Source organism: Cricetulus griseus, chromosome X (assembly GCF_003668045.3).
Source record: "Cricetulus griseus strain 17A/GY chromosome X, alternate assembly CriGri-PICRH-1.0, whole genome shotgun sequence".
Taxonomy (NCBI): Eukaryota; Metazoa; Chordata; class Mammalia; order Rodentia; family Cricetidae; genus Cricetulus; species Cricetulus griseus.
In genome coordinates, this window is record NC_048604.1 from 13,465,224 (window position 1) to 13,490,698 (window position 25,475).

Below are 25,475 nucleotides of genomic sequence, written 5' to 3' on the forward strand. Positions count from 1 at the left end.
ATTCCAGGGTCTATCCAGGGCAGCACATTACATTCATTCATGTTGTCTTCTTCGTCTCCTCTGGACTCTGAAATCATTTTAAGTTTTGTTTTTTTTAACCTTATGCTATATTAACAGTCAATCCACATGGGTCATGTATCCCAATGATAACATTACTCACTCACAACAAGTTACCTCATTCACAGATTTGGCAAAAAATTGGTGAGAGTTTATTTAACAAATGCTAGCCATATGACCAAATTCAGCCTCTGAAACCCTGAAAGTTCTTGGCTAACTCCTCTCATTTGAGCTGCTGATGAGACAATTACAGGAGTCAGCCATTCAATAAATGTAAGAATCCCTGCTATGACATCTGGTAAGCACTGCCACAGGTCTGTGTAACACCTTCCATCTGCTGCTCTGAGCATTGATTACCTCCCAAGACTAGCCTGTGTCACCTACTTTTGGATAGTTCACACTGCTTATAAATGGCTTTATTAAAATGAACGTTAATCTGGTCCCTTCCATCTCTTCTTCATTCACCCTATTTATTTCCCACAGAGAATCAAGATACTAGATTCTAGTATAATCTAGAGTAATACTATTTTAATCTAGTGTAATCCAGATAGACTCCATATATAATCCCCCCCAGGGATACTGGATTCAGACACATTCAGTTGGTCCTAGATTTCCTCACTAGGACTACTTGTTAAGAGTCCTATGACTCGCCGGGTGTTGGTGGCACATGCCTTTAATCCCAGCACTCGGGAGGCAGAGGCAAATCTCTGTGAGTTTGAGGCCAGCCTGATCTCCAGAGCGAGTGCCAGGATAGGCTCCAAAGCTACACAGAAAAAGCCTTACTGGAAAAACGAAAAAAAAAGTCCTGTGACTCAGTCTCAAGTCCTTAAATTCCTTATTCTGTAAAAAAATATAATTATTACGAAAAATAGATGAACTAACACAAGCAGAAGCACCTAGCCCACTAATGGGAAGGGTGCAGAAAAGGCTCTTGATAAGTGGTGTGTGTGTGTGTGTGTGTGTGTGTGTGTGTGTGTGTGTGTGTGTGTGTACAATGTGTGTGTGCATATTCATGTATAATACATAAAATATATTTATATGTTTGTCAGAATAATCAACTCATGAAAACTCAAAGTGAAACATCATTTCCATTGCATTGTATTATTCTTTCTTCTGCCTGGCAGGGATGTATTTTAGCCTTCTGTTCTTTTTAATTAATTCCTTTTGAAGTTACATTTTATATTTGTGTTGACCTTTCTCCTTCAGGTTTTAATTAAGTTGTTACTGAGTAGAAACGAAGTATTACATAATTTGAGAGGGTTGGTTCCTCACTTTGCTGAATCTAATATATGATCAATTGGAAAGATTAGTCATGACAGCCAATGAAAGGGTTTGGTCAAGATTAACAACTTTTCCTTATAATCAACAAAAAGTAAAAATTGCCACATCAATAATAAGATAAACTATCTCCATATAAAGAACAGATTTCAAAACTGTAAATGATGATTGAAATCAGCATAATAATCACAAAGGGGAAAAATACCCCAGGAGAGAAGCGCTCCTACTACTTGAAGAAATTAGCAGAAGTTTCTATAAAATTGGTGGTCTCACAGAAGTTTCTATAAAATTTGTGGTCTGACTCTTCAGAAGGAGGTTGGAAATGTCAGAAATGACTCATAAAGTCTACAATCTATCCATCTGACCAAATAACTATTAGATTATTTGGATCTCTGGGACTAGAAGGCTATCCTGTGTTACCATGCTAGATTCACTGTGTATTAACTGTTTTACCTTAGACACAGTTTTAGATCTCACCTGGCCTCATTTTCTTCATCTATGGCTTGTGGCTTGTGGGTAATAATAGTTCCTATTTCATAGGGTTGGCCTTGAATAAGTTACTGTGTGTCTGGAACAGTCCTTTATTCAATATAAATACTTGGAAAATGTCAGTTGGTATAGTTATAACCATCAATTTTGTCATTATTATTATCATCATCATCATCATCATAACCACTATCATCATCATCATTGCTCTGTCATTATTATGATTCTAAAACAGACACTGTCTTTCATTTTTTAGACCCTGTGAAGAAGCTACAGGGCTAGAAAGGTTACATTTTCCATTTTCTAATTTTGTTTGTGTTAGAAAAAAGATTTGGAAATGTCAGCACTGAAGAGGTTTTATAGGTATTATCATTTTCAATTTTAATGTAGCCCTTAAGAAAATGGTAACTGTAATTCTAGTTGAGGCAGAGGATTTAAATAAAGCAAATTATTATTTAATCTATCATCAAAATACAGGAAGAGATGGGTATCTGTAAAATGTTATGTGGTCACAAGTGAATTAGTTTACCTCAAAAACATTATATATATATATATATAATATATATATATATATATATAAAAGCAAACCCCCAGAGCAGCTTTCTTTGTAATGTCTGCTTCTTTCACCTTGTCTCTTTTAGCTGGCTAAGTATGTAGTGCAAACAGGATAATTACAGTAATTCATAGTTGGATCAGTATTTTGCTCTGTACATCTGATGGGAGATTATTTTTTCAAATGAATGCTGGGTTACAGGCTTTATGAAGTAAAATTGTGAGGCTTATTTTGTTTATTTATTTTTGTGAATGCCAACAAAATTACCAATTACCACTCTGAGCATTACAGGCCTTTGGTGACAGTATAATGAGATGGAAAGTGGCTGTGATGGGAGGAGTCAGGAACCTTAGTTTGAAACCCTACCCGTTTCCTTTATTGACTAGTAACTCTTTCACTCCAGTATCACGTTTTGTTCCAGGTAAAGTTTCTTGTTTCCATTTTTGTAAGTCAGTTTACTTCTTTGGATTGAGATAAAGCCTGTATCACTTCATAAATAAATGCACTGTATTATATGTTAGGCAACTTGGTGAAAGAGTTTTCCGGTATGTAAAATGGAGCCAGTTCAAATCTACTCTGGCTACATCAACAATACCTATGCATACCAAACTAAGACAGGATTATTAAAGGGTTTATCAAAGCTTAATATGTTGTGTATGTCCAAATTATTATTCAAATATCAGAATATCGATAAAATATCGAGCAATGTTAACCTTGTTTCACCTTCCCTTTCATAGGGAGCTGCTTGTCCTTGCTATATACTCCAATACCCGAACACCACTTCCATCCACTTATAATTAAACATGATAAAAGTCTTATATGGTCTTATTTCTATTATGCACAAACCCACCTCTTTTTAATGGACCTGTATTGCATTCTTTTCTTCCAGTGGCTCTTATCTGTTTTCTAAAGGAAGAGTTAGCTAATTAATTTACTCATGACAATATCATTTACTGATCTCCTACTATATCCAAATATGTAAACACTGAAAGGAGGTTCAGTGCTTAGTATGAATGGCAGAGAAAGAGACATGTGGATTTAATGAGTATCATATTTACTGCTGTATAAACAGGGGATTTGGGGAAAAGAAGACGAAGGTAGAACTTTGCTTATGTGTTGTTGAGAAAGGTTTCACAGAGGACACAATAATTATGTGAAATTTTTTGAGTGGGAAAGAATAGAAGTTTCAAGAATGCTGCAGTTGGATTGCCAAAGGATTGGAGGGACATGCTTCAGGGAAAGGAAGTATCCTGGTATAGAAAGCATGTCAGAGGAAGAATATCAGGAAGCAAGCATAATAAGACACCTAGTGGTCAGATAATGCATGGCCATACATGATGGAGAGACACTCAAGACTTGACAGTTTAAGGCTTGGTCAGATTTGAAGGAAAATTTCGAAACTCTTTGATCATTGGCAAGAGAAGAGGCAGAACAGATCCTTGGGAGGTTCTGATAAAATTCAGGCAATTATAGGAATGTCTTAACAATTGGAATTTTGGAGAGATATTAAGAAGCTAAAATCTGCAGGCCTTGGTTACTACTTGATTACAAGCCAGGAGGAAAGGGAAGGATTCATGTGAGTTCAGACTAATTCTGCCTAGGTTGAGATAGTGGATGGATCCTGAAAGGAGCAGGACACAAAAGACCCTCGATCTCCAGTGTAGAGATGTAACTTCAGTTTGTGATTTGCTTAGTTTCAGGTCCTGTGGGATATTTGGGTATAAATATCCATATATGGCACTCCAATGAGCCATGTAAACTAATGAAATGATGGAGAATTTTGGAGTTGTTACCCTATAATTTTAATTCTTTCCTGAATTATTCATATAACTGGTCTTTGTCAAAATTTGAGTCAGAAAAATTATTCTTTTCTTTACGAGGCTTGCTTTTGACATTGCAATCTCTGTATTACTCCTGAGTACAGTTTTGCCATTCTGTTTCATAACAATGATCATAATTTATAGCTACATATTTATGTTACTCTATAAAATCATTAAATTGCAATTTCCACATAAACAGAATCACTTCTGAATATAACATTCGTAAATATCTACAACTCAGCCTGACACATGGGAGATGGTTAATGTATAAACACATGAAATCAAGAAAATTAGAAATTGTAGGACACAATCATAAAGGCCTTAGATTATACAAAGGACTATGTAAAAGAGATAGTCATCAAGTATAAGGGAAAACAACATGATACAATGGCAGAGAAACCAGTAAAAGAACTCATAGTCAAGAATATGTAATTATATGGTTTAAAGTAACATACATGTAAAGTGGGAAATTACCAATTCGGAGCCAAGTAGAAATATAAGGGTATTTAATAGGGGAAAAAGCCTTACTTACAGAGCAACCTAGCCAGCCAGTGTGGCAGCAGTCTGTACAGCAAGCTGAAAGGGAACTGAATGTGAAACCCAGCCACCCTCACTCTACATCACCCTGACCACACCTGCAAGGGCATAGTCAGACACACCTGTAGCCAGGCCCTAAATAGGCATGGCTACAGCTTCCCCTACATACATATGTTTTTTTGTACTTTTTAAAGCTATTTTCTGTTTTGAGATTATAATTTAATTACATTATTTTCTCCCTTCTAGCCCTCTCATAAATGATCCTTGCTCTATTTCAAATTCAGGGCCTGTTTTTTTTTTTTTTTAAATGTGTGTTTGTGGGTGCACAGATATAACACAACCTGAGAATTCCATAGAATGTTACTTCCATGGATATGTTTTCAGGACTGACCATGTGGTATTGTTTAACAATTGAAGTGATATATCTGGTATATTTTAAGAAAAACTGGTTAATAGGAAAAGGTGTTGATAATAATTTATGAATTGTTGGAGAACCAATCATAGGACCTAAGGATTTATTTTAATTTTATTGGTAACAATGTTTGCTTGCATGCATGTAATTTACTCTGTATGAGCTTGGTGCTCCTGGAGCATAGAAGAGGGCATATTATCACAGGGAGTGAGGAGGAGTGGTTGTGGGGTGCCATATGGCTACTAGAAATGAATGCAGGCCCTCTGCTTGAGCAGCAAGTGCTCTTAACCACGGGACAATGTCTCCAGGCCAGTTATAAAGTTGAATTACATGAAAGTTATATATGATCATAGTCACAGCATATTTAGTGCCACAGAACCAGTAAACGATGAATGGAGCCATCTAGTCAGTAAGGTCTCAAAATCACAAAAACATTATATCAAAAATTACCTCAAGTCCTTTATAATTCACCAAGAGAATTCAAAAGCCAAAAGCAAAATCTGCAGGAGACACAGAAAAAGAATTGGCAACTAATGGATGAGTCAAGAGTAGCGGAAAAGAATGGATGCATGGGTGGACAGACAAATAGATGAAACCTATATTTATTTCAATTGAAGCTATCACCTTAATGTGCAACTCTGCGTTTTCACAATATGACCAAGAGGCAAGAAGAACTATCTTGTTAATGAAAAATTGAGTGTCCAAGGTCCAGAGACAGAAAAATATAGGTGAGCCAGGAGTAGCCCCACAAGTCTTTAACCCCAGCACTTTGGAGGCAGAGGCAGGTGGATCTCTGTGAGTTAGAGGCCAGCCTGGTCTCCAGAGTGAGTGTCAGGATAGGCTCCAAAGCTACCCAGAGAAACCCTGTCTCAAAAAACCAAAACAAACAAACAAAATACTATTTGTCTCTAGAAACTTTTAAATTTACAAAGACAAATTGCTGAAGATATGAAATAAAATTAGACTAAATGATGAATACATAGAAAGGGCATAGGTTCTTAGAGGGCCTGAAGGACAGAGGGTATCTGAACTAAGGTGGTCTTACAGAGTTGCCTGAGATTTTCAGGGAATGTGCATATGTGCAACACATGAAAAGATACATATACCACATTATGTTTTCTTCATGCAATGAAATGGGACATTCTCGTTTCCCTTGAGAAGTTATTTTCCGAATCAAAATGACAACAGTATTCTGGAAGTCAAAGTAGGTAATATATATTAGGAGCAGGACAGGGAATGCCATGAATATGGAGATTTTATTGTTTTCAATATTTTACTTTTAAAATTTTACTTATTTTTATGTGTATAGGTGCTTACCTGCATGTATGTCTGTGCACCATGTGCGTGCTTTTTTTCCCAAGGAGGCCAAAAGATGGTGCTGTGTCTCCAAGGAATAAAGCTACAGTGAGCTGCCATGTGGGAACTAAGAATCAACCCCAGGTCCTTTGGTAGAGCAGTCAGTCCTCTTAACTGATGAGCCATCTATCCAGCTCCTCAATATTTGAAAATACAAATCAAGTCCTAGTTGTCTTTTTGCAATAAGAATATTAAATCTTCATAGAGACATAACCATGATTAAGTGGACTGAACAGTAATTTTATGACAATTTAATTCAATTCTGAAATTAAATTTTTAACATTGCCATAATAAAAATATTTGATAATGCTTCTGTGCAAATCTCCAGTCTCCATGCTCAACTGTTTAAGAAAGGCTTAGTCACTGTGGTATACATGACATTGTAATTTTATTTTTGACTAGCATTTTCTAAAGGGATTATTGCTACTAACATTTTGTTGATGACAGTCAGAAATCAATAACAAGTATCTACTTTAACATCACTGTTGACAATATGATCTGAACTGAGATCTGTGGAAAACACAATGGGTTTACAAGAAAGAAAAAAGAAACTTCACAAATGTACACTAGAATGCACATGTAGGAAATCAATTTCTCAAAGTCCTTAGGATGCTTCTTGCTCATAATCACAATCAACATTTCAGAGAAGTACACTACTAGAGAAGGTTACACTATAAGCTCAGCTTATCGCCAGGTGTTTCAAGTATAAGAACATAGTAACCCAAAGTTTCCTATGTTCTTGCAGCTGAGAGGAAGACATATGCCCTGGAAAACAGAAGCCAATCATTTTGGATACAGAAATAAAATTACTTAGCTTGGTAACTTTCTCATTCTCTAAGCATTATTTGTCCTGAGCTGTTTTCTGAAGCTGATCACACTTCCTGGCCCCTTACCCAATGTTCACTGTGCATTTTTTGGAGGGGATTCTTCCCTCAACACACTGGACTTTGAATATATTTGTGATTGTACCTATTAGTAGCTATAACGAATTGCTTATGTTTACATTTCAATTACTTCTGAACTTCTATTTGACTTTTACTTGATGCCAGGATCAGTCATGGAAGAGGCAGTAAAGGAGCATAAGGGATCTGAAGTCAGAATGTAGGAATTCAAATCCTGGCTTTGTCACTTCCAGACTGACCAAACTGGTTCCCCTCTATTGGTTGAATCCCTTCATTTGGAAAGTGGAGTTAAACCCTTTAGGTTGTTGTATACATTATATGAACAAATAAAGTATTTAGAGTAGTAACTAGGGTAAAGTTGATACTCAATAAGTTATAGATATTAATATCTTAGCTTTCCTCAAGTACTTGGCAAAGGGTTCTAAGTAAATCTTGAATGAATAAATAAATGAAATAGTGAAGTAATGGTCTAGGTCAAAAGTTTTTTAACCACTCATGCCTCTGATCTCTTCTCTAAAATGAAATCCAAGGTGAGCATACATCGTCTGTTATGAATGCTGTTTTGAAAATTGCTTGAGGTCTCAATAGTTGCAAGATAACCAACTAAGTAAATTCAGTCAGTTGATTGTGCTTTTTGCTGTTTGTCAGAAGGGAAAAGTGAGAGCAAATTAGTGAAAATGGATACTGGAGAAACCCCTGATTGCAAAAGGATAGTCATGGGCTTCCAACCATGGAAGTAAATAGTCTGTGTGTAATATTTTTCTCTCTTTTGGCTGAACTCAAGCTTCCTGTAGCTGAAAGCAGATGGCACAAAAAAGCTTACACTGTGGAAAGCCAGTTTTCCCGGTATGAAAAGAACTGAGAGAATTACAAGTGCTTTAACTTCTTGTCTTTGCTAAGTGGTGATGGAGAGAACGGCTGGGAAATTTCCTTTGGGTCTCATAGCATTCGAAATCCCTGGATTACCAGAGACAGAGCCCATCTTAGTGTCAAACTATTTCCTGGACTGGGAATCCCCGAATTGACATTAAGCAGTGATTTATAATAACCAAATTTCCATGAAAAATGATGTTTTAAGAAGTTATTTAAACAGTATTATGAACTATGGTTATAGTCTTCCTGTGTTATTTTTATTTTTATTCTATAATTCACTTTTATCAAACAAAGAAAGAAGACAATTCAGTTGAGGACATGATATGTTCTATCTTTTTTCACTTACTCAAGCCAAGATAGAACCATATCCAGGCACTACTTCAGCAACCCAAATTCCAGACCCTGTGCCAAGGAGGAAAGCCTTGTACACAGATATCGTATTGGCTGAGAGTTCCTAGTTGAAGTACTGGCACTGCCACTTGGGTACTTGCCAGGGAACCACTGATACAACACTTAGTCTCGCCAGACTTCACTTTCTTCACCAGCAAAATGGCAATCATGATAATACCTACTGTATAGGTTGTTTTTCTCAAAGAGCTCTGCTTTGTCCATTTCTATCCATGGTATATTGGGTTCTAGCATATTTGAGACCCTGTGTAAAAATTTTAAAGGAGAGTGGAGAGTGTAATACCCACTTGGGGAATCTACACAGTTCTTACTGGGCCACCGATGTATCTTTCATTTTTTTCCCCTTAAATTCTAATGAATTCAGCAGGTTCTGGCAGAATACTGGTCTGCTCCTTCCCTTACAAAAGAAAAATTCTTGATAGAAAACTTGCAGCCCCAGTACTATTGGGAAGTAGGAAGTCAAACCAATGTTCTTTACAGTGTTTTTGAACCCTGTCCCATATGCTAAATATTAATGAACATTTGACAATTTACAAATTCTACATTCCCTTTCTCAAGTCATGGGTTTAGGTCATCTTCTATTAGTAACCTAAGTTCCAGAAATAGCTTAGATCCAGAAAACTTAGATTGCCTTCAAATCCTCCCACCATTTTTCTATAACTTTTCATTTGGACAACCTAGCCCGTTGGTCCAGGAATAAATGCAGTGTTATGAATATTTTTATGCCCACTTCAATGGAAAAAGATTCTATTATAAAATCTTCTGTAGAAGGAAAATCAGTCATTAATTACACTATTTGACTTCTGAAAGAGTGCTGGCCTCCTAGAAAATGTAAATCTATATATACTGACTTATATTCATTCCTTTACGGTCTCTCAGAATGATCAAGGAGGACTCTGCATATCAGAAATCTGCCATTTCCCTTCATAGTCTCTTGATTATATGGCCAAGCAGGTAACTAGAGGCCTTAAACTCTACACTTTGCAGCTGTCATGGTTAATTAAAAGGTAAAGTGCTGGATTCATAGCCATGATTAATACCATCAGGGTTTTTATGCTCTTAATGTTCATAAACTGTGACAGAACAATGAAAGTTTTATGAAGGTTATAGGATTTTTCTTCTTAAAGGATCAGAATTAATCAGTGTTTTCTCAATTGATTTTAAATATAAATCAGAGGTGGCCAGAGTAAATTCTATGGCTTAAGTGTTAAGACAATAATCTCAGAGGAAGGACATAATGAAAACCAAGCACCTTCCCAGTGTGGTGCAAGCAGAGGGTCCCATGGCTTTAAGGCAAATCAAGACAGCCAATCGATCTTTGTAAAAATTAGTGCTGGAGTCTTTTGTTCCCAAAGTAGATCCTCCAAGTGATCTGACTAGGAGAGACTCTTTGGTAGCTAATACATGTGCCAGATCATGTTATAGAATACAATTGTCTCCTTTTTTGTACCTGGATTTTCAGCATGACATTGATAAAATCTCCTTAAATTCCATTTTTCCTCCTACTTGAAGTGGCAAGAACCCATTCTAATGGCTTTTCTCTAAGCTCCTCATTTGTATTTCTATCTAGTTGGTTTTGGAGGAGGCTTTTGGACAAAACTCGAGAGAACATAAAATGTGTTGCTTGCTGTTCTGTCTTTTAACTCCCAGCCATACCTTATTCAGTGAATGAGGAGGTCCCAGTGTTGCTGGAGCCGTACACACTTGAGTCTGACCCCCTTCCCTCTCTTGGAGCTCATTATTGCTTCTTGGCCTGTAAATGACTATGAGGTTTTGATGAAATGTTAGGAGAGAAATATCAGCAAAGGGAGAGAGAAGAGAGGCAGAGCATGGGAGGGAACTGGCAAATGGCTGTGATCATGTTTATCTTTACGAAAGGAGGGTGTTTTCAGAGTTGCACAAAGACAGCCAAATTCCTTCCTCCTCTGAAAGTTCTGAGACTGCTCCTGATTAGGCTGTCTCAACTAGCTCATTTTTGCTCATCACAGTCACATCTGTTTGGGTTTCTGTCTCTTTCCTGGAGAAGCCTCTGGAGAGCAGGTCCCCTCAGCTTCTCACAGCTCATCTGAGGCCTGCCAAAAACACTGGCAGAGAACCACCAGCATTCTACGCTCTGATAACTCCCATAAATTTTTGAAAACAGTACTACAAACCTGCTTCTCAAGTGAACTCACAAAGTATGGGGGAGACCAAAGGTCTTAAGCATTTTTCTTTGGGATTCAAGTGATACTTTAGATTTTGGTGAGGTAGGAAGGGAAAAGTGGCATGTACTGGAAGACAAGGCGGTTGGAGGAACATCGGTGTATACAAAATGAAGCTAAGGCTCCCAGACCTAAAAAGCCTTTTAAGGAGCAGCTCATCTAGGCATTTTCCAACATTCTGTTTTTAGTAGTTGAATTTTTATGTTTATTTTTAAAAGAAATCACACAATGAGCCGCATTGCACAGAATAGATGATAGGAGAAGTGCTATGTTTAAAACATTGTCAAGGGAACTCATTTTATGGTCATGTACTTTCAGGGAGCTGAAGAATACAACTTGAAAACCACTGATCTTGACTAAGATACTCCTCCCAATGGGAAGAAAGGCATACCCACCAAAATCACATGGTCAGTCAGTCTCCTGATTAGCAAGGTGCAGAATAGAATTCTTTAGGAAAAGAAATGGAGGGAAGTGCTAGGAACACATTTTTCTGAACATGGTCAAGGAGTGAGCTCGGTGGGTGCAGCAGGGAATAGGAGGTCTGTGGGGGAATAAAGGAAAATAGTCCCACACAGCCTAGAAGAGTTCAAACTTTGAATCATGAGGGAATCCAAAAATCCCATAGCAGAACTGCTGTGGATAAAGCAAGCCAGGAGAAAGGGTGTTCCCAAAGGCAGGTGTCAAAAGAGAATTCCTATTCTTCCTCCCACTCAAATGCCGTTCTACTGGTCTGAGACGGCAGTGGAGAGGAAAGAATAGACAAATAGGCTTTTCTAGGATAGCTTCAATTCTGTCTTTTCCTTTGCTCTTCTGAGATGGATAGGGCTTTGGTGAAATCCTCTTTGAGGGTTTGAAACTGGTATTAATGCTCTTCTTTGAGTTACTAAGCACCTGGGAAACAAATGGGTGTTAAGAGCATAAAGAATGTCTGATTTATTTACAGTTAGGCTAATTGGATAATATGATTTAGGTGGACGGACCCATTCATCATGCTAAATGCACACATACACCTGTGTGTGTGTGCTTGTCTATGTGTCTACCACATGTTGGGGAGGGTGCCCACAGAGGCCGGAAGACTGTGTTAGACCTTCCTGCGCTGTCTGACATGAGTGCCTGGAAGTAAACTTCAGTCCTACACAGTAACATCAAAGGCTCTACCCACTGAGCCAACTATCTATCCCCACGGATACTTTTCTTTGTACTCTGGATTGAACCGACTGTCCAGTCACACATATAGTGTAAGAGAGAGGAGAACGCATGTGATCTATAGGAAGACAGAATACAGAAAATTAGATATACCGTAGTGCAGTCTCATCAGCAACACATCAGATATTTTCCTGTAGAAATGAAAGAATGAGGTAGAAGATATAAAGAAGTAGAACTAACTTTTGGGTCCCGACAAAGAATATGTCTGACTTATTCTATATGCCTCTTGTTTGGGCATTAGCAAGGTTAATGGGGGGGTGATCAATGTGTTAGTACAATTAGATGGAGGAAATAAGTTCTGCTGTACTATTGCACAGTAGGACAGCCATGCACAATAATGTACTGTGTATTTCAAAAAGCTAGAAGAAACAATTTTGCATATTTCATGATGAATAATGTTTGATCTGATGTTAACTTGATTTAAGTAAACATTACACAATGTATACATGTACGAAAACATTGTGATACTCCAGTCATAATTTTCATTTTTATATTTTATGCAATAGCTAAAAATAAAGTTTATAGGCCGGGCGTTGGTGGCACACACCTTTAGTCCCACCACTTGGGAGGCAGAGGCAGGCGGATCTCTGAGTTCGAGGCCAGCCTGATCTCCAGAGTGAGTTATGGGACAGCCAGGGCTACACAGAGAAACCCTGTCTTGAAAAAAATAAGTAAGTAAATGAAGTTTATAGAAATAATACAGAATAAAAGAAGATGATTAGAGTAGGAAAGGCATTCCCAAATAGCTATCTGCTCAAGTTGTCAGCTTTGGCCTAGTGGACCCATGTACTCATGTCATAGAGTTCAATTCTTGGTCCAAGAAGAAGAAGAAGCTGCTGGTAGACAGGGACTAGAAGGGGGGAAGGTGACGTTTACATATTTGGCTTGCTACTTTGTAATGATAATTGTCCCTCCTGGTTATATATGCTAAAGTCTACCATGGCTCTGTTTACTGCCAGTATCCAGCACAGACAGGCCAATAAATCTACAGACACTGTGAAGATATTTTGTGGCTATTTGAGCGAATGGTAATAGCTTTCCTGGAGAAATGAAAGGACGGAGTGGAGGAAAGCCTTTCTCATTCATTTCCTTGTAACATCCCTGATTCTGTCCATTTTAACATTTCCTAATTCTATCCTTTTCTTAAATAAAAACTCTGTCCTTGCTTAGCCTTTTCATTCTCAGGAACAGGATCCCAGAAGAGATTTAAGTTGGAAAACAGAGGTCCTTGGGTACTAGAATGAGCCCATCCCAAATCCCATCTCTCTGACTCTGGTCAAGGTTTCTTCTGATCCAGCTTTTGGTGAGATTACTTCTCTTCATAGTTCCTGAAATTTAGCCAATAGCTCTTTCTGAGCTAAGACACCTTTCCTTCTTCTTGGAATCAATACTAACCAGTCATTCATCAGTTCTTTTCAATGGATTTTTACTGAGTGTAGACTATTTGATGAGGTTTGAGCCTGGAAATGGGATTATAGTGAGCAAGAGGAGTAGTGATTGCAGAGGTATTCCTGACACGGTGGGAACAAACCAGGGGTCTTCCGTTCTGTGAGTCAGTCTGATGTGTCCTTTGCTTTCTTGGAGCCTTGGGGGCAAGCTGAGCATTGGTTTTGTGGTTAAGTGAATTCTGAAATGATATGGGAAGGAGGGGGGAGTCCAGTACCGAAAGTGCAGAGCAGCTCTCCTATTAGGAGCTTTCTATTTAGCCCCAGAGAACAAATAAACCAGTAAAATCACAGAGTCTGAAGGCACAGAGGTGGATGGACTAGTCTCTTTCCTGCATTTACAAGGACTAAGGAACGACCTCGTGACTACAAATAAAGCTAGCAAAAGGCCAAGCTAATTCCAGCATTGGGGGGATAGATGAACCTTCTTGGTTTTGAGGTGCAGTTAAGAAAAGAAATCATGAAACATGAGCATAAATAAAGATCTGGGTTATGCCTTTTTCCAATACTGCCTGTGGTACATCCCCAGTCTCGCTGCGTGGCTCCCAAATGGCCAGATGAGGGGGCGAGGAGGAAAAAAACGAGTTTTGGACAGCACACATTGACACTGAATGAAAAGTCAGCAAAAACCACTGGGTGGCAGCGTGGTGTGCGGGCGCAGCTCTGCAGTGCCTGCTGCTGCCACTGTGGTGGGGGCCGAGCCCTTCTGTGAGCCCTGGCCTCCTCTCCTGAAGGGCTACAAGTGTCGCCATGCAAAATACCCCTGGAGGTCTCTGGTGGGATTCAGGCTGTAACTGAGCCGGGTGCAGGAGTTTGGCCAACTTCCTGAGGCTCAGGCCCAGGCTAACTCTGAGATCTGCACTCAAGTCACACCCCTGTCCCTCTCGTCCCAGCCTCTAAGCCTAGCAAACCTCAGCGCCTGCAAGACAACTATCTCATCCCAGTACTTCCTCCATCACAGTTTCTCCCTGAGTCTTTTTAGGGAAAAGAGGGCTTTGGGCCACGGGGCAGTGTCTTGATCCCCTACAGGTGTTAGCAGGAACGGGGACTCTGCCCCTCGAGGGGTGGGGCGGCTGGGGGCGGCGGGAGGGAGGGGCCGCCGAGGTAGGGAGGGGGCCGCCGCCAGGCTGTCGCACTCTTCTGGAGGGTGCCTGCAGCGACGGAATTCCTGTGCTGCGACTGTGCCGCGCCCAGAGCAGCAGCCAAAGCGACGATGCCAGGCCGTTACCTGTTTGATCCCTGCGGGAAAGCTGGCACGGGCCAACTTTTGCCGATCCTTAGACCGAGAAGTTGCAAGGACTAGTGGAAGCGCGGAGGGGCCAGGGCCAGGGCGCGCTCCCCCGTGCGCTGCCTCCTCCCTCCTGGCGCCGGCCGCCCGCGCCCGCGGCCTCTCTCCCGCCCGCGCACTCTCCCTCCGCCCGCCTCCCTCCTCCGGCCCCCTCCGCGCGGCACAGGGCGGGGGGGTGCCGCGAAACTCCGACCCGAGCCGCTTGGACTTGCACAGTGTCCTCGGGGCTCAGGGGCCGAGCGCACGCAGTCACAAGCGCAGCTCTCTGCCTCCTGCCTGCCTGTCTCGCCCGCGATCCCGGCCCGGGGCTGTGGCGTCGGTTCGGACCAAGGCTGCCAGAGCCCGCGTGGGAGCCGGACCACCGTCAGAGGAGCTCGGACGGCAATGCTGAGCCCCCTCCTCGACTGAAGCCCGAGTGCCCAGAAGCCCGGGCCAAGCAAGCGCAGGCTAAGGAGACCCAGGCGGCGAAGGCGCGAGCCCGCGGCAGCGCAGCAGCGGAGGAGCAAGAGGAGGCGAAGGCAGAGAGGGGCCCCCCAAAGAAGTGGTGGTGGTGGGCGTCGTGGCCATGGCGGCGGCTATCGCCAGCTCGCTCATCCGGCAAAAGAGACAAGCCCGCGAGCGCGAGAAATCCAACGCCTGCAAGTGTGTCAGCAGCCCCAGTAAAGGCAAGACCAGCTGCGACAAAAACAAGTTAAATGTCTTTTCCCGGGTCAAACTCTTTGGCTCCAAGAAGAGGCGCAGAAGGAGACCAGGTCAGGTTGGAAGGGGCTTTCGCCTTCATCTTTTCCCCCCGTCTTACTTTACGACCGTGGAGGGGGTTGGGGGTGGCATGGAAGCGTAGGTGAGTTTGGAGCCCAGCTTGTGCAGATGAGGCCCCCTAGCTGGTGTGCGTACGTGGGAAGGAGATTGCTTTTTTGCCTCCGTAACAGTTAACAACAGGCTTGCTGCATTGCAACTGCCCTGGGACAGGCACAGAGCCCAGGAGCATAGCTTGCCCTAGAGGTGCACCCTCAAGTTCAGACATGTCACATGCGTGTATGAATGTGCATGCCCGTGGGCTCAGGGAAGGCGTAACTCAGACAAGCTGTCGTGTGGTATGGAAATTACAAGAGAAGAGCAGGGCTGACACGTTGCCCACCTCGCCTGGAAAATCCGGGGAAATCCCTGTCTTGCTTTCATCTCTGCCTGCCAGACCCTTCCCCTCCTCATACCACTCCCAAGGGATGTGAGCTTTCCACTGTTTAGGCATTCCATTTCTTTTCAGGACAGACTTGACTTGTGGGGCCGCTTTGAAACGTTTGCTGGGGGATGGGGTGAGAGGAGAAACATTTCTAGAACCTTGCGTCAAAGATTTTAGCAATCTGGTCAGACTACTAAAACTGATTGCTTGACATTAAACGCAAGAGGAAAGAAGGGACTTAAATCGTATCAGGTTGTGGGTCCTTTTGAAGGATTTCAGTGTTAAGAGTGGCACGCCATTCCCAGGACAGGAGAAATTTGGAGAGCCTTAGGTGTCCGGTTGCGTCAAGGTAGACCTTCAGGGGGAGCATGCAGCTTTTTTACCATTCTTCACCAAATGAATCCTTCGCACCATTGTCTTACCTTTTACTTGACAAGTATTACAGCCAACCGGACTTACTCGAGATCAGTTATTTCTCTGTAGGTTCTACACACCCTGGAACGCAAAAGCAGGCATGGGTCTTCAGTTTACATAAAGTTTGCAATGCATTAGCTGTGAATTAGGCTTGTTTTTTCAAAAAGACGTAAGCAGTTACAATGTGTGATTATGTGACTCCAATAAATATTATTTCAGCGCAGGTGTCTGTATTCAATAAAAGCAAATTTTAGATATCATGGCTGTTATAAATAAATTAAGTGCTTGATTAATCTAGGGTGATTCATAATTGAAGATCATTTTAATCATGAACCTATGTTTTGGGTAATCATGTTTTTATATTAAATTTGATAATAAGTACGATTTAATTTTCCTTCCTCCTTAACAACAGAAACTGTTCTTTTCAAGTCCGTTTTTCATAAGAAGAAATTATCTGATAGGGATGGCAGTGGCTGCTTTTTCTACCCCCTTCTCATTGTCTTGCATGGAAGCCTCAGTTTTCTAGATACAGGTCCTTTGATGAGATTCTAGGTTAGAGACTCCCCTTCTTACAGTGCTGGGATTCTTCATACAAATTGTGCTGATTCTTAAGGAAATCTTTGCTGATGTGTTTTGGCACCTGGTTGGCAAGCTATGCTAAATTATTTTTGTATTTAGTTTTTCTTCCACATGAGAAGTAACACATTACGAAGAAGATAGTCTATGCCATTGGACAACCCATTCAGAATGTTTAATGAGGTGGAGTGCGACTAAGCCAAAGGACCAGCTATCAAGAACTGGGCTTTGTCAAAAGCTTCTTTTCTTTCTTCCAGAGGACTCTTTGAAAATGTAGTTTGATATCTTTCCCCACTAAAACTTGTAGATGAAATTAGAACTTTGAATGCTGAGTCTCATCAATTGACCTAAGCCATTGTTCTCTTTGCAGAGCCTCAGCTTAAGGGTATTGTTACCAAACTATACAGCCGACAAGGCTACCACTTGCAACTGCAGGCAGATGGAACCATTGATGGCACCAAAGACGAGGACAGCACTTACAGTAAGTGACTGCTAAATAAATAAATTGTATGTACAAGCTTGTTGTTGACTTTGGGTTCTTTTTATTTATTTTTAATTCAAACAAACCTCGCCAAATCCTTAGGTGAATGCAAAATATGGTCATGTGACATAACCCTGTTTACACAGGCTCACCTACAGGAAGCTGAACAGGGAAACATCTAAAATATAAAGTAGGGCAAATAATGTTGACACCATCTGAAGGTTGATCCAAATGTCATCTCCATGGTAATCTAGATAGATTTATGACTGTCCTTTGGATTTTATTACTTTTTTCCCCCAGAAAAATTTCTCACCCACACAGCGATCCTGAAATAGCATGCTATCTCCACTCTTAAAAATGAGTCTCATCCCAAGAAGCAGGAGTGTTTTCCCACTGTAATAATTCATTGTTACAAGCTTTTATCCCCACCCCACCCCTGCCACATACACCAATAACTCTGAGACTAATTGATATTTTAACACCAAGTTACTACGAACTTGGTAGAATGGGTCTGCAAAGGCACTTCTTTTAGACTAAACTGGAGACAGTAATGGTGAATCAAGAAGGGAATGCATCCAAAGAGAGTTTCATTTGTAATTAATTATTGAAGCCTAGTGATCTGTTACATAATCTTTATCAACATCTATTTATTTAGAGTAATTAAAGCAAAACACAAATAGTGCCCCCTTTTCTGCAGCATTAACAATTGCTGTATTGTAATTTACAGATTATCTGCAGACTTACTCATTTGTTTCTGAGGACTAAAATTCTTGGTTCTCATAATTCGTTCTCCGTTTTCCAAAATTTGAATTCATTTCTTTCAGATTTGTTAGTTTCTAGAAATATTCCCATTGTTGGGTGAAAAGCCAGCTGAGGAAAGTAGGTCTGGCTGCTGAGGAGTTCTCTGTAGTTCTTCTTTTGGAACTGCATTACTATGGGCAGTAAAGCCATAGGTAAGTGTCCCAGTATTAAGGATTAAAGATTTTCACACCTTTTAAGAATGCTTCCTGGACTGGGGGTTGAAATATTACCTCAAGAGAAAGTTACCCTCAATTCCCATTGAAAAAAAAAACATCTCTTAGGTTGTAGGATGAAGGCCCTGTATGTTGAATGGCTCTTCAGTGTTCTGCCAAATGCTGTGTTGCGGTGAGGATATTAAAGTTTTATAAGGAATCCTAGTTACTCCTTCATGCATACTATTCTTTTTAAAACAACTACCCAAATGAAGCAGAGCACTTTACTGCTATCAAGTAAGACACATTAATACACAGTGATCCACAATAAAATATTTCACCAAATTATGTATACAGAATGATATTTGGGGAAGGAATTAAGGGATGTATGCTACTGTCTATTCTATCTTGTCTCAAGAGAAAAAAGCATTGTTAATGGGAAGTTTGTGATGAACTACCAATCAGGATTGTTCTCATGCTTTAAATATCCAAGTTGAAACAGGGAAGAAATATTTGTTTTCAGTGCTTATGCATTTCCTCAAAAGGAACAGTTTTGTTTTAGATAGATGATTCAATATGCTGTGTCTTAGTGACATGCCAAAATAATAAAGATTACACTGTACATATTCATTTTAGGAGATACACAATACACAACACACACACACACACACACACACACACACACACACACACACGGGGCAGGGACAAGGAGAGAGAGACAGAGAGACAGAGAGAGAGAGCGCTCTACTTCTTACTATAGATCTTTATATTGTATGTTAGGTTATACTCTTTAATCCTACAAATGCATAGTTTTTTCCGCTGGTTGTCTTATAACTCTGACATGCCATTTGTGTGTGCTAATGACATTCAGAGTTCTTTAAAGAACATAGCCATCTAACAAGAATCCATGTCTAGTCTGATTAAAATGTACAGTGGTAAGTCAGTCAAAGGTAAGTATTACCATAACATGCAGCACGCAAATGGAAAGTATCAAAAAAGAAAAACTCAAGCTTGACTGCCCTGGGTTGAAGAACAACCAGAAGCCTAGGGAGCTACCTTCACTTCCCCATGGATATTATGCCATATAAGCCATAGTAAAACACAGATGCCTGTTGATTAAACTGAGCCATCGCATTGTAAGTGTGGCCATTCAGATTTATACCCCCAAAGCCAAGCAATCTTTTGATATTAAGTTTAAGTAATTATTTAATGAATGGAACAACACAAGTTTTATTTTTTCAACTGGGACTCATAATACTATTTCCTCAACAAGCGTTCCCAGTATTATGTTTATATTTTTTTCTTTTCATCATAGTTTTGAATTTAGTTCAATTTAATTGATTTTATGTTATTTTAGCTTAGATATGGTAAACAAGATCACATGATAAAACAAATAATTTCATGCTTTGTGTATGTCCATTTCTAAAACCACAGTTGATACTACGTATTTAAGGTTACCTTATGTAAATTTGTTATAATGGTAAATGTCAGTCCAATGAAATTTCCTCATGGGCAAGTAAGAAATTATAAATTACGTGTTTTCCCCTGAAAAGGAAAAGATAGACATTTCATGGAGGCAGTTTTATTATCAGCCTTGGGTAAGAAGAACGGATTTTGAAAAGACAGATTCCCCTTTTTCTTCATACCTGCAGTAGTTTTACCAGTTCAGCAAGTCATGAATCTCCAAGTACATTAAAATAATTCCTTTGTTAATTATTAGTTAATTGGAGAAATTGGCCTTATCTTAAGCAACGTGGAAGCAGAGCTTCAGTGTAGAGTTGAACTTTGAATGCCAAGGAGACAACACTGGCCTGAGAAAGTGATCCCTTTAAGTTAGAAGTGCTTATTTTTATATAGGCACAATAGCAAATAACAAACAACATAGAGGTTATTCATTAAAAAGCTCTTAAAATTCCTAAAATGAATAAATGAATAAATAAATGGTCAAGCATGTTGGTGCATACATTATTCCCAGCACTCTGTGTTTTCGAGGGCTGCATGGTCTACAGAGTGAGGTCCTGGACAGCCATGCTACACAGAGAAACCCTGTCTCAAAAAACCAGACTAAACAGAAAAGTAAACAAACAAATCTCTTCAAATCTAGCTGAAGGAGAAGAAAAGATTTGAGGTATTTAATTGAATGTGCTTTAGAAACACAAATGAAATCTAGTATTTGTCATACTTCCCATTTTTCTACTCTCCTCAGTTTTGATACATGTGTGACTGTGTCTGTGTTAGATTACATAATGAATGGCCTCCTACAAACTCAATACCACAACTCAGGAATAGGTAATATGGAATGATGTTCTTTGCCTCTCTTTCTACTTTAATTGTCTACTGGTTGAAATTTAAGCATTTCATTTCTCATTAAAACACAAATCTGTGAGCAGTGAAAATCAACATAAAAATCAAATCATTATTATTCTCTTCACGCTCTCCCTCCCTCTATGCTCATCTCTGACATTAAAAGCTATATTCATGCAACTAATAAGCTTTAGAATATTCTTTTATAAAATAAATAATTTAAAATTTCATTTAACAACTGTCTTTGTTATCTATTAGTATAACCCAATTAGGTTTCAGGCACATAGTGATATTGAATTTAAACAAACCCACGTAGAACTCCTTGTTTAGTTTATTGTAGGTCTCAGATTTTATTTTATTTTATTTTATTTTTGAGATAGAGTTTCTCTGTGTAGCTTTGGAGGCTATCCTGGAACTAGCTCTTGTAGTCCAGGCTGGTCTCGAACTCACAGAAATCAGCCTGCCTCTGCCTCCCAAGTGCTGGGATTAAAGGCATGCAACACCACCGCCCGGCTAGGTCTCAGATTTTTGAACTATGAGATTCTCATATAATATTATTGTCATCTATTATGTCCCCCCAATACATGATCATTTTCCCACTATACTTTGGCTTATTATCAGTCTACAGATGGGTTTTGAGTACCTGCTGTAAGTAGGATATCATCAACAGAAAGAAGCATGACTTATACATGATGTGCTCAAAGATAGGCTTATTTCCTGTACATTACATTGTCAATTATAGCAAATGATCTTGGCTTGCAATATGTGCAATTAGTTTTCTGTATTTCAAGTAACAGAAGGGCACAGTTTTTTATATGGTGAGTATTGAATGAGGTGCCATCAGTGGCATGTGGTAGGAACACTTGTATTTTGAACTGTACAGTATGTCCTAGCTCCTCTTTGATAGCACACAAATTCTAAGGAAAAGACGTATTGTAGGAATCACAGGAATATTTTGTTCCTTATTAGGATTTTGCCCATATTACCCTATCTAATGCAACAGAGTCTGTATGCGCAAAGATAAGTGATTCTAGACAAAATTCTTATAGATGGGAGTGACACCTTTAAATTCTTGCTCATGAAAGTAACAGACCAGTTATCATCCCCAAGTAACTTACAAAACAGGGCAAAAATCATCAACATTGGTCTATGACTCCCAGGAGAAAGGTGCACAGGCTATTTTCAAAAGATGTGTGTGGCAAACACTACGTTTTAAAAATGTACTATTTTATTTTTGTTCGTGGTGTGGGAGGGCGGAGACAGCTGGCAGTGGGAGAACACCCACCAGTTGTCTCCAGTGAGTGGTGTGTGCTTGTGAGGAGCTCTTGGGTGTAAGTTTCATGCAGTAAGACCTTCAGATGGAAAGATGAAGACCTCATTAGCCCACTTGCAACGGTTTTGCAGAAAACATTAAAATAACAAATAGCACTTTTTCCAACACCTTATTTTTTTCCTATTCCTATTATCTTTGAGAATAAATGCAAGAGCCTGATGAACTCTGTTATTCTGCAAAATGCCCGTTCGTTCTTTATAAAATACTACTCTTGGAATATAGGAATACAAAATAACAGTTTTTTCTGCAAGGCCCAGATTTATTTAGAGTTGTTTTGCATTGGAGATAATACAGATAATTTAAATGAAAATGTTGGAGTAATGTGTCTTGGGAAAGTGTAGGAATTTCTCCTCAGTTAGTAGTTCCTTCTAACAGTGCTTATGGAAATGTCAGAAACTGTCTAGAGGAGCAGGTTAAGAACTTAATTTGATAAGGATGACATTTTAGTATGCAGAATTATTCCTGATCCTTTGCCACCCCCCAAATGTAAATATCCCCCACCCCCAGTGCTCTAAAATTGAGGATATTTCAACCAAAGTCTTCTGTTCTCCTTGGAGTGTTTGAGAATATGTTTTATAGACCCACCTAATAATAATCGTAGTCCAATACACTAGAAAGTAGAACAAGGCTATATTTGCATATTTCTAGACTCACTTAGTCTACTATGCTTTTAGGAAGCCAGGTCCTCCTGTTGAATGCATTGCAAAGCTATGAAATTTGCAATTGTAACATTCTCTCATTCTTTGCAACGTCAGCTCTGTTCAACCTCATCCCTGTGGGTCTTCGAGTGGTGGCTATTCAAGGAGTTCAAACCAAGCTGTATTTGGCAATGAACAGCGAGGGATACTTGTACACCTCGGTGAGTCTTTGTGTGCATGCTTTCACATGCCTCGTTTTCATCTGACATGAAAGAAAATGTATGACATATATTCTTTTCATATAGAGTTTGGTTTCGATGGGGATATAGCAGTTGGAAGGGCAAATTATTTTCTGGTGAAAACGATAGCTTTTCCTAATTAATCATTGAAAACCAGCATGGTCAATATCAAATCAGTAATATCCCTAGAAGTTTTGCATAAAGTGCCATTGGAATATTATCTACCGTTAAATAGGGAGTCAGACATTGCAGCTGTGGGAACCATGCTGTTACTTAAGTGCATAACCATGTCTGTCCCCATTTATTTCTGAAGAAATTAATGAGCTCTCTCTCTTAGATCAATTCCAGGACACAAAAACTGGTTTGAAAAGTGCTCCTCAGTAGTCATTGCTAATATGTTCAGTTAGTACAATTGCCATTTGTTTCAATTTTTAATTTTTTTATTAAAATTTATGGGTACAGTGTGACAATTCAATATTTGCATACAGTATATAATGATCAAATCATGGAAATAAACATTTCCATCCTTTTAAACACTTTTAAAATTTTTGATTAATAGTCATACTTCTGGTGCACAGTGTGCTATTTTAGTACATTTGTAAAATGTTTCCCAATCAGGATAATTACATTTCATCTCATTATCATAATTTTGTGTGCGGAGATATGGAGATCCTCTCCATTCATTCATATTACATAACTATATGAATATATTATATTGGATGATACTACTAATGCCATTTTTTTTGTCAAGCACAACTTAACCTCTTCTTACACACAAATTATTTCTGGTGTTTATTCTAACAAGAATGAGGATGATCAGATCTGTAACTTTGTCTGGGTATTTTGAAAAAAATATAGGCTACTTTTTAGTGACTAACTTGGGACCAAATGTACATTCATAAGCAAATGTTTTATATTTAAATATAAGTTTAAAATGGCATAGTACTGGAGTTAGGATTTTACTCCTATCAATGGATCTGCTTTCAGGTTGTAAAAGATCTATTTTTTATTTATTTTGAGTTCCTGAATTTCAGCAGAGGTACAGGATGTTTAGAATGGAGAAATTGGGCTGGTAAAATTGCTCTGTGGTAAAAGGTGCCACAAATATCAACCTTGATTATTTTAGTGTAGTCATCCAACCTCTCGCATAATCAGTCAACCATTGTAGAAAATGTTTAGGCCTTCAACAATGGGAAAAAATTGCTTATCAAACTGCCTACTAGCCTTAAGAAGGAGGTGATTACCGACTATCAAAATCCATTCTTCAAACTGCAAATAAAACAATCTGTATTCAGTACTCCTTCTCTGTCTTGTTAGCTGAAATTCATTCAAAGTCATATATGTAAAATGACTTGACAGACATTGGAAAAATCATGCAGTCGCCTTGGTTTTAAGTGCCCAAGATGGGAAAAAGATGTGGAGAAGAAGACCACTCATACATTCGTAGGTACCTCAACCAGTGGGCACTTATTAAAACATTGTCTATATTGTTGCTTATGACATAGAGAGGATTTACTGTGTTTGATAAACTAAAACTTTGAAATCATTGCAAGCTTCATGAAATCCATTACTCTATCAATACAGTGCTAGAATTGTAGGAAAATGTTTGTGCAGTAATATCGTGAAATTGCATTTTAAGTGACCTCTTTTAGATCAGCAGGGGCAAATGCAAAAGTAGGCTTTTAATATGAGAAATGAGTCCTTGAACTAATATGCAGACATGGAAAGGAAATAGAATAAGGAATATACTTGAGAAGAAAAAATGTGGAACATTCTATATTGTTTTGGTTAGGGTTTCTACTACTGTGATAAGACACCAAGACCAAGGCAACTTAGAAAAGGGAGACATTAGTTAGGGTTAGGGTTCCAGAGGGTTAGAGCCTGTGATGGTGGAGTGAAGGCTTGCATCTCACTTCACAAGCAGGAAGCTGAGACACATGGGGGAATGATATGAGTCTTTGAAACCTCAAAGCTTACCCCTACTGAAAGAAAAACAGTCCTCCAACAAGAGCAAACCTTCTAATCCTGCTGGGAGACCAAGTATTCAGACATAAGAGCCCATAAAGGCCATTTACATTCAAGCTCCCATAAGTTCATACTTATATTGTGAAATGTATTTAGTTCAATATCAAAATTCCCTATAGTCTTTCCATCTAAACACTTTTTATAAGTCCAAAATTTCTTCTAAGACTCAAGGCAATGTCTTAATTATAACCCCAGTAAGTTAAAAAAATGCATATTTCTAAATACACTGCATAGAATATACATCCCAAAAGGGAAGAATCAGGCATAGTGAGGAAATTCTGAACCAAAACCTAGCAGAGAAAACTCCAAATCCTATAGCTCCATATCCATTGTTTAAGGGTTATATATCTCTCTGTCCTTCCAACTTTGTTGCCTTCAAGATAAATCTCACTCTCAGGATGATTCAACTTGCCATGTACAGCTCTCCTTGGCAGATATCCCATATCTCTTGCATGTCAGCATCCAATACAACCAGGTTTTTGCTTCACATAGTTGCTTCTCAAGGCCTTC

The 25,475-nt window shown here is 39.3% G+C and overlaps 1 protein-coding gene across 8 annotated transcripts in view; it reads left to right on the forward strand.

Annotated features, from left to right (window-relative positions):
* Fgf13 (fibroblast growth factor 13) overlaps nucleotides 1–25,475 on the forward strand; it is a 505,513-nt gene that overhangs the window by 410,340 nt on the left and 69,698 nt on the right. For 7 of the 8 annotated variants that reach the window (XM_027433379.2, XM_027433380.2, XM_035449944.1 and 4 more), the window contains 2 exons: nucleotides 17,363–17,473; nucleotides 22,819–22,922. In XM_027433379.2, the coding sequence (XP_027289180.1) occupies nucleotides 17,363–17,473; nucleotides 22,819–22,922 (215 nt within the window). Of the gene's footprint in view, nucleotides 1–15,387; nucleotides 15,575–17,362; nucleotides 17,474–22,818; nucleotides 22,923–25,475 lie in introns of those variants that run through there. The other variant, XM_027433381.2, reaches the window with a different exon arrangement.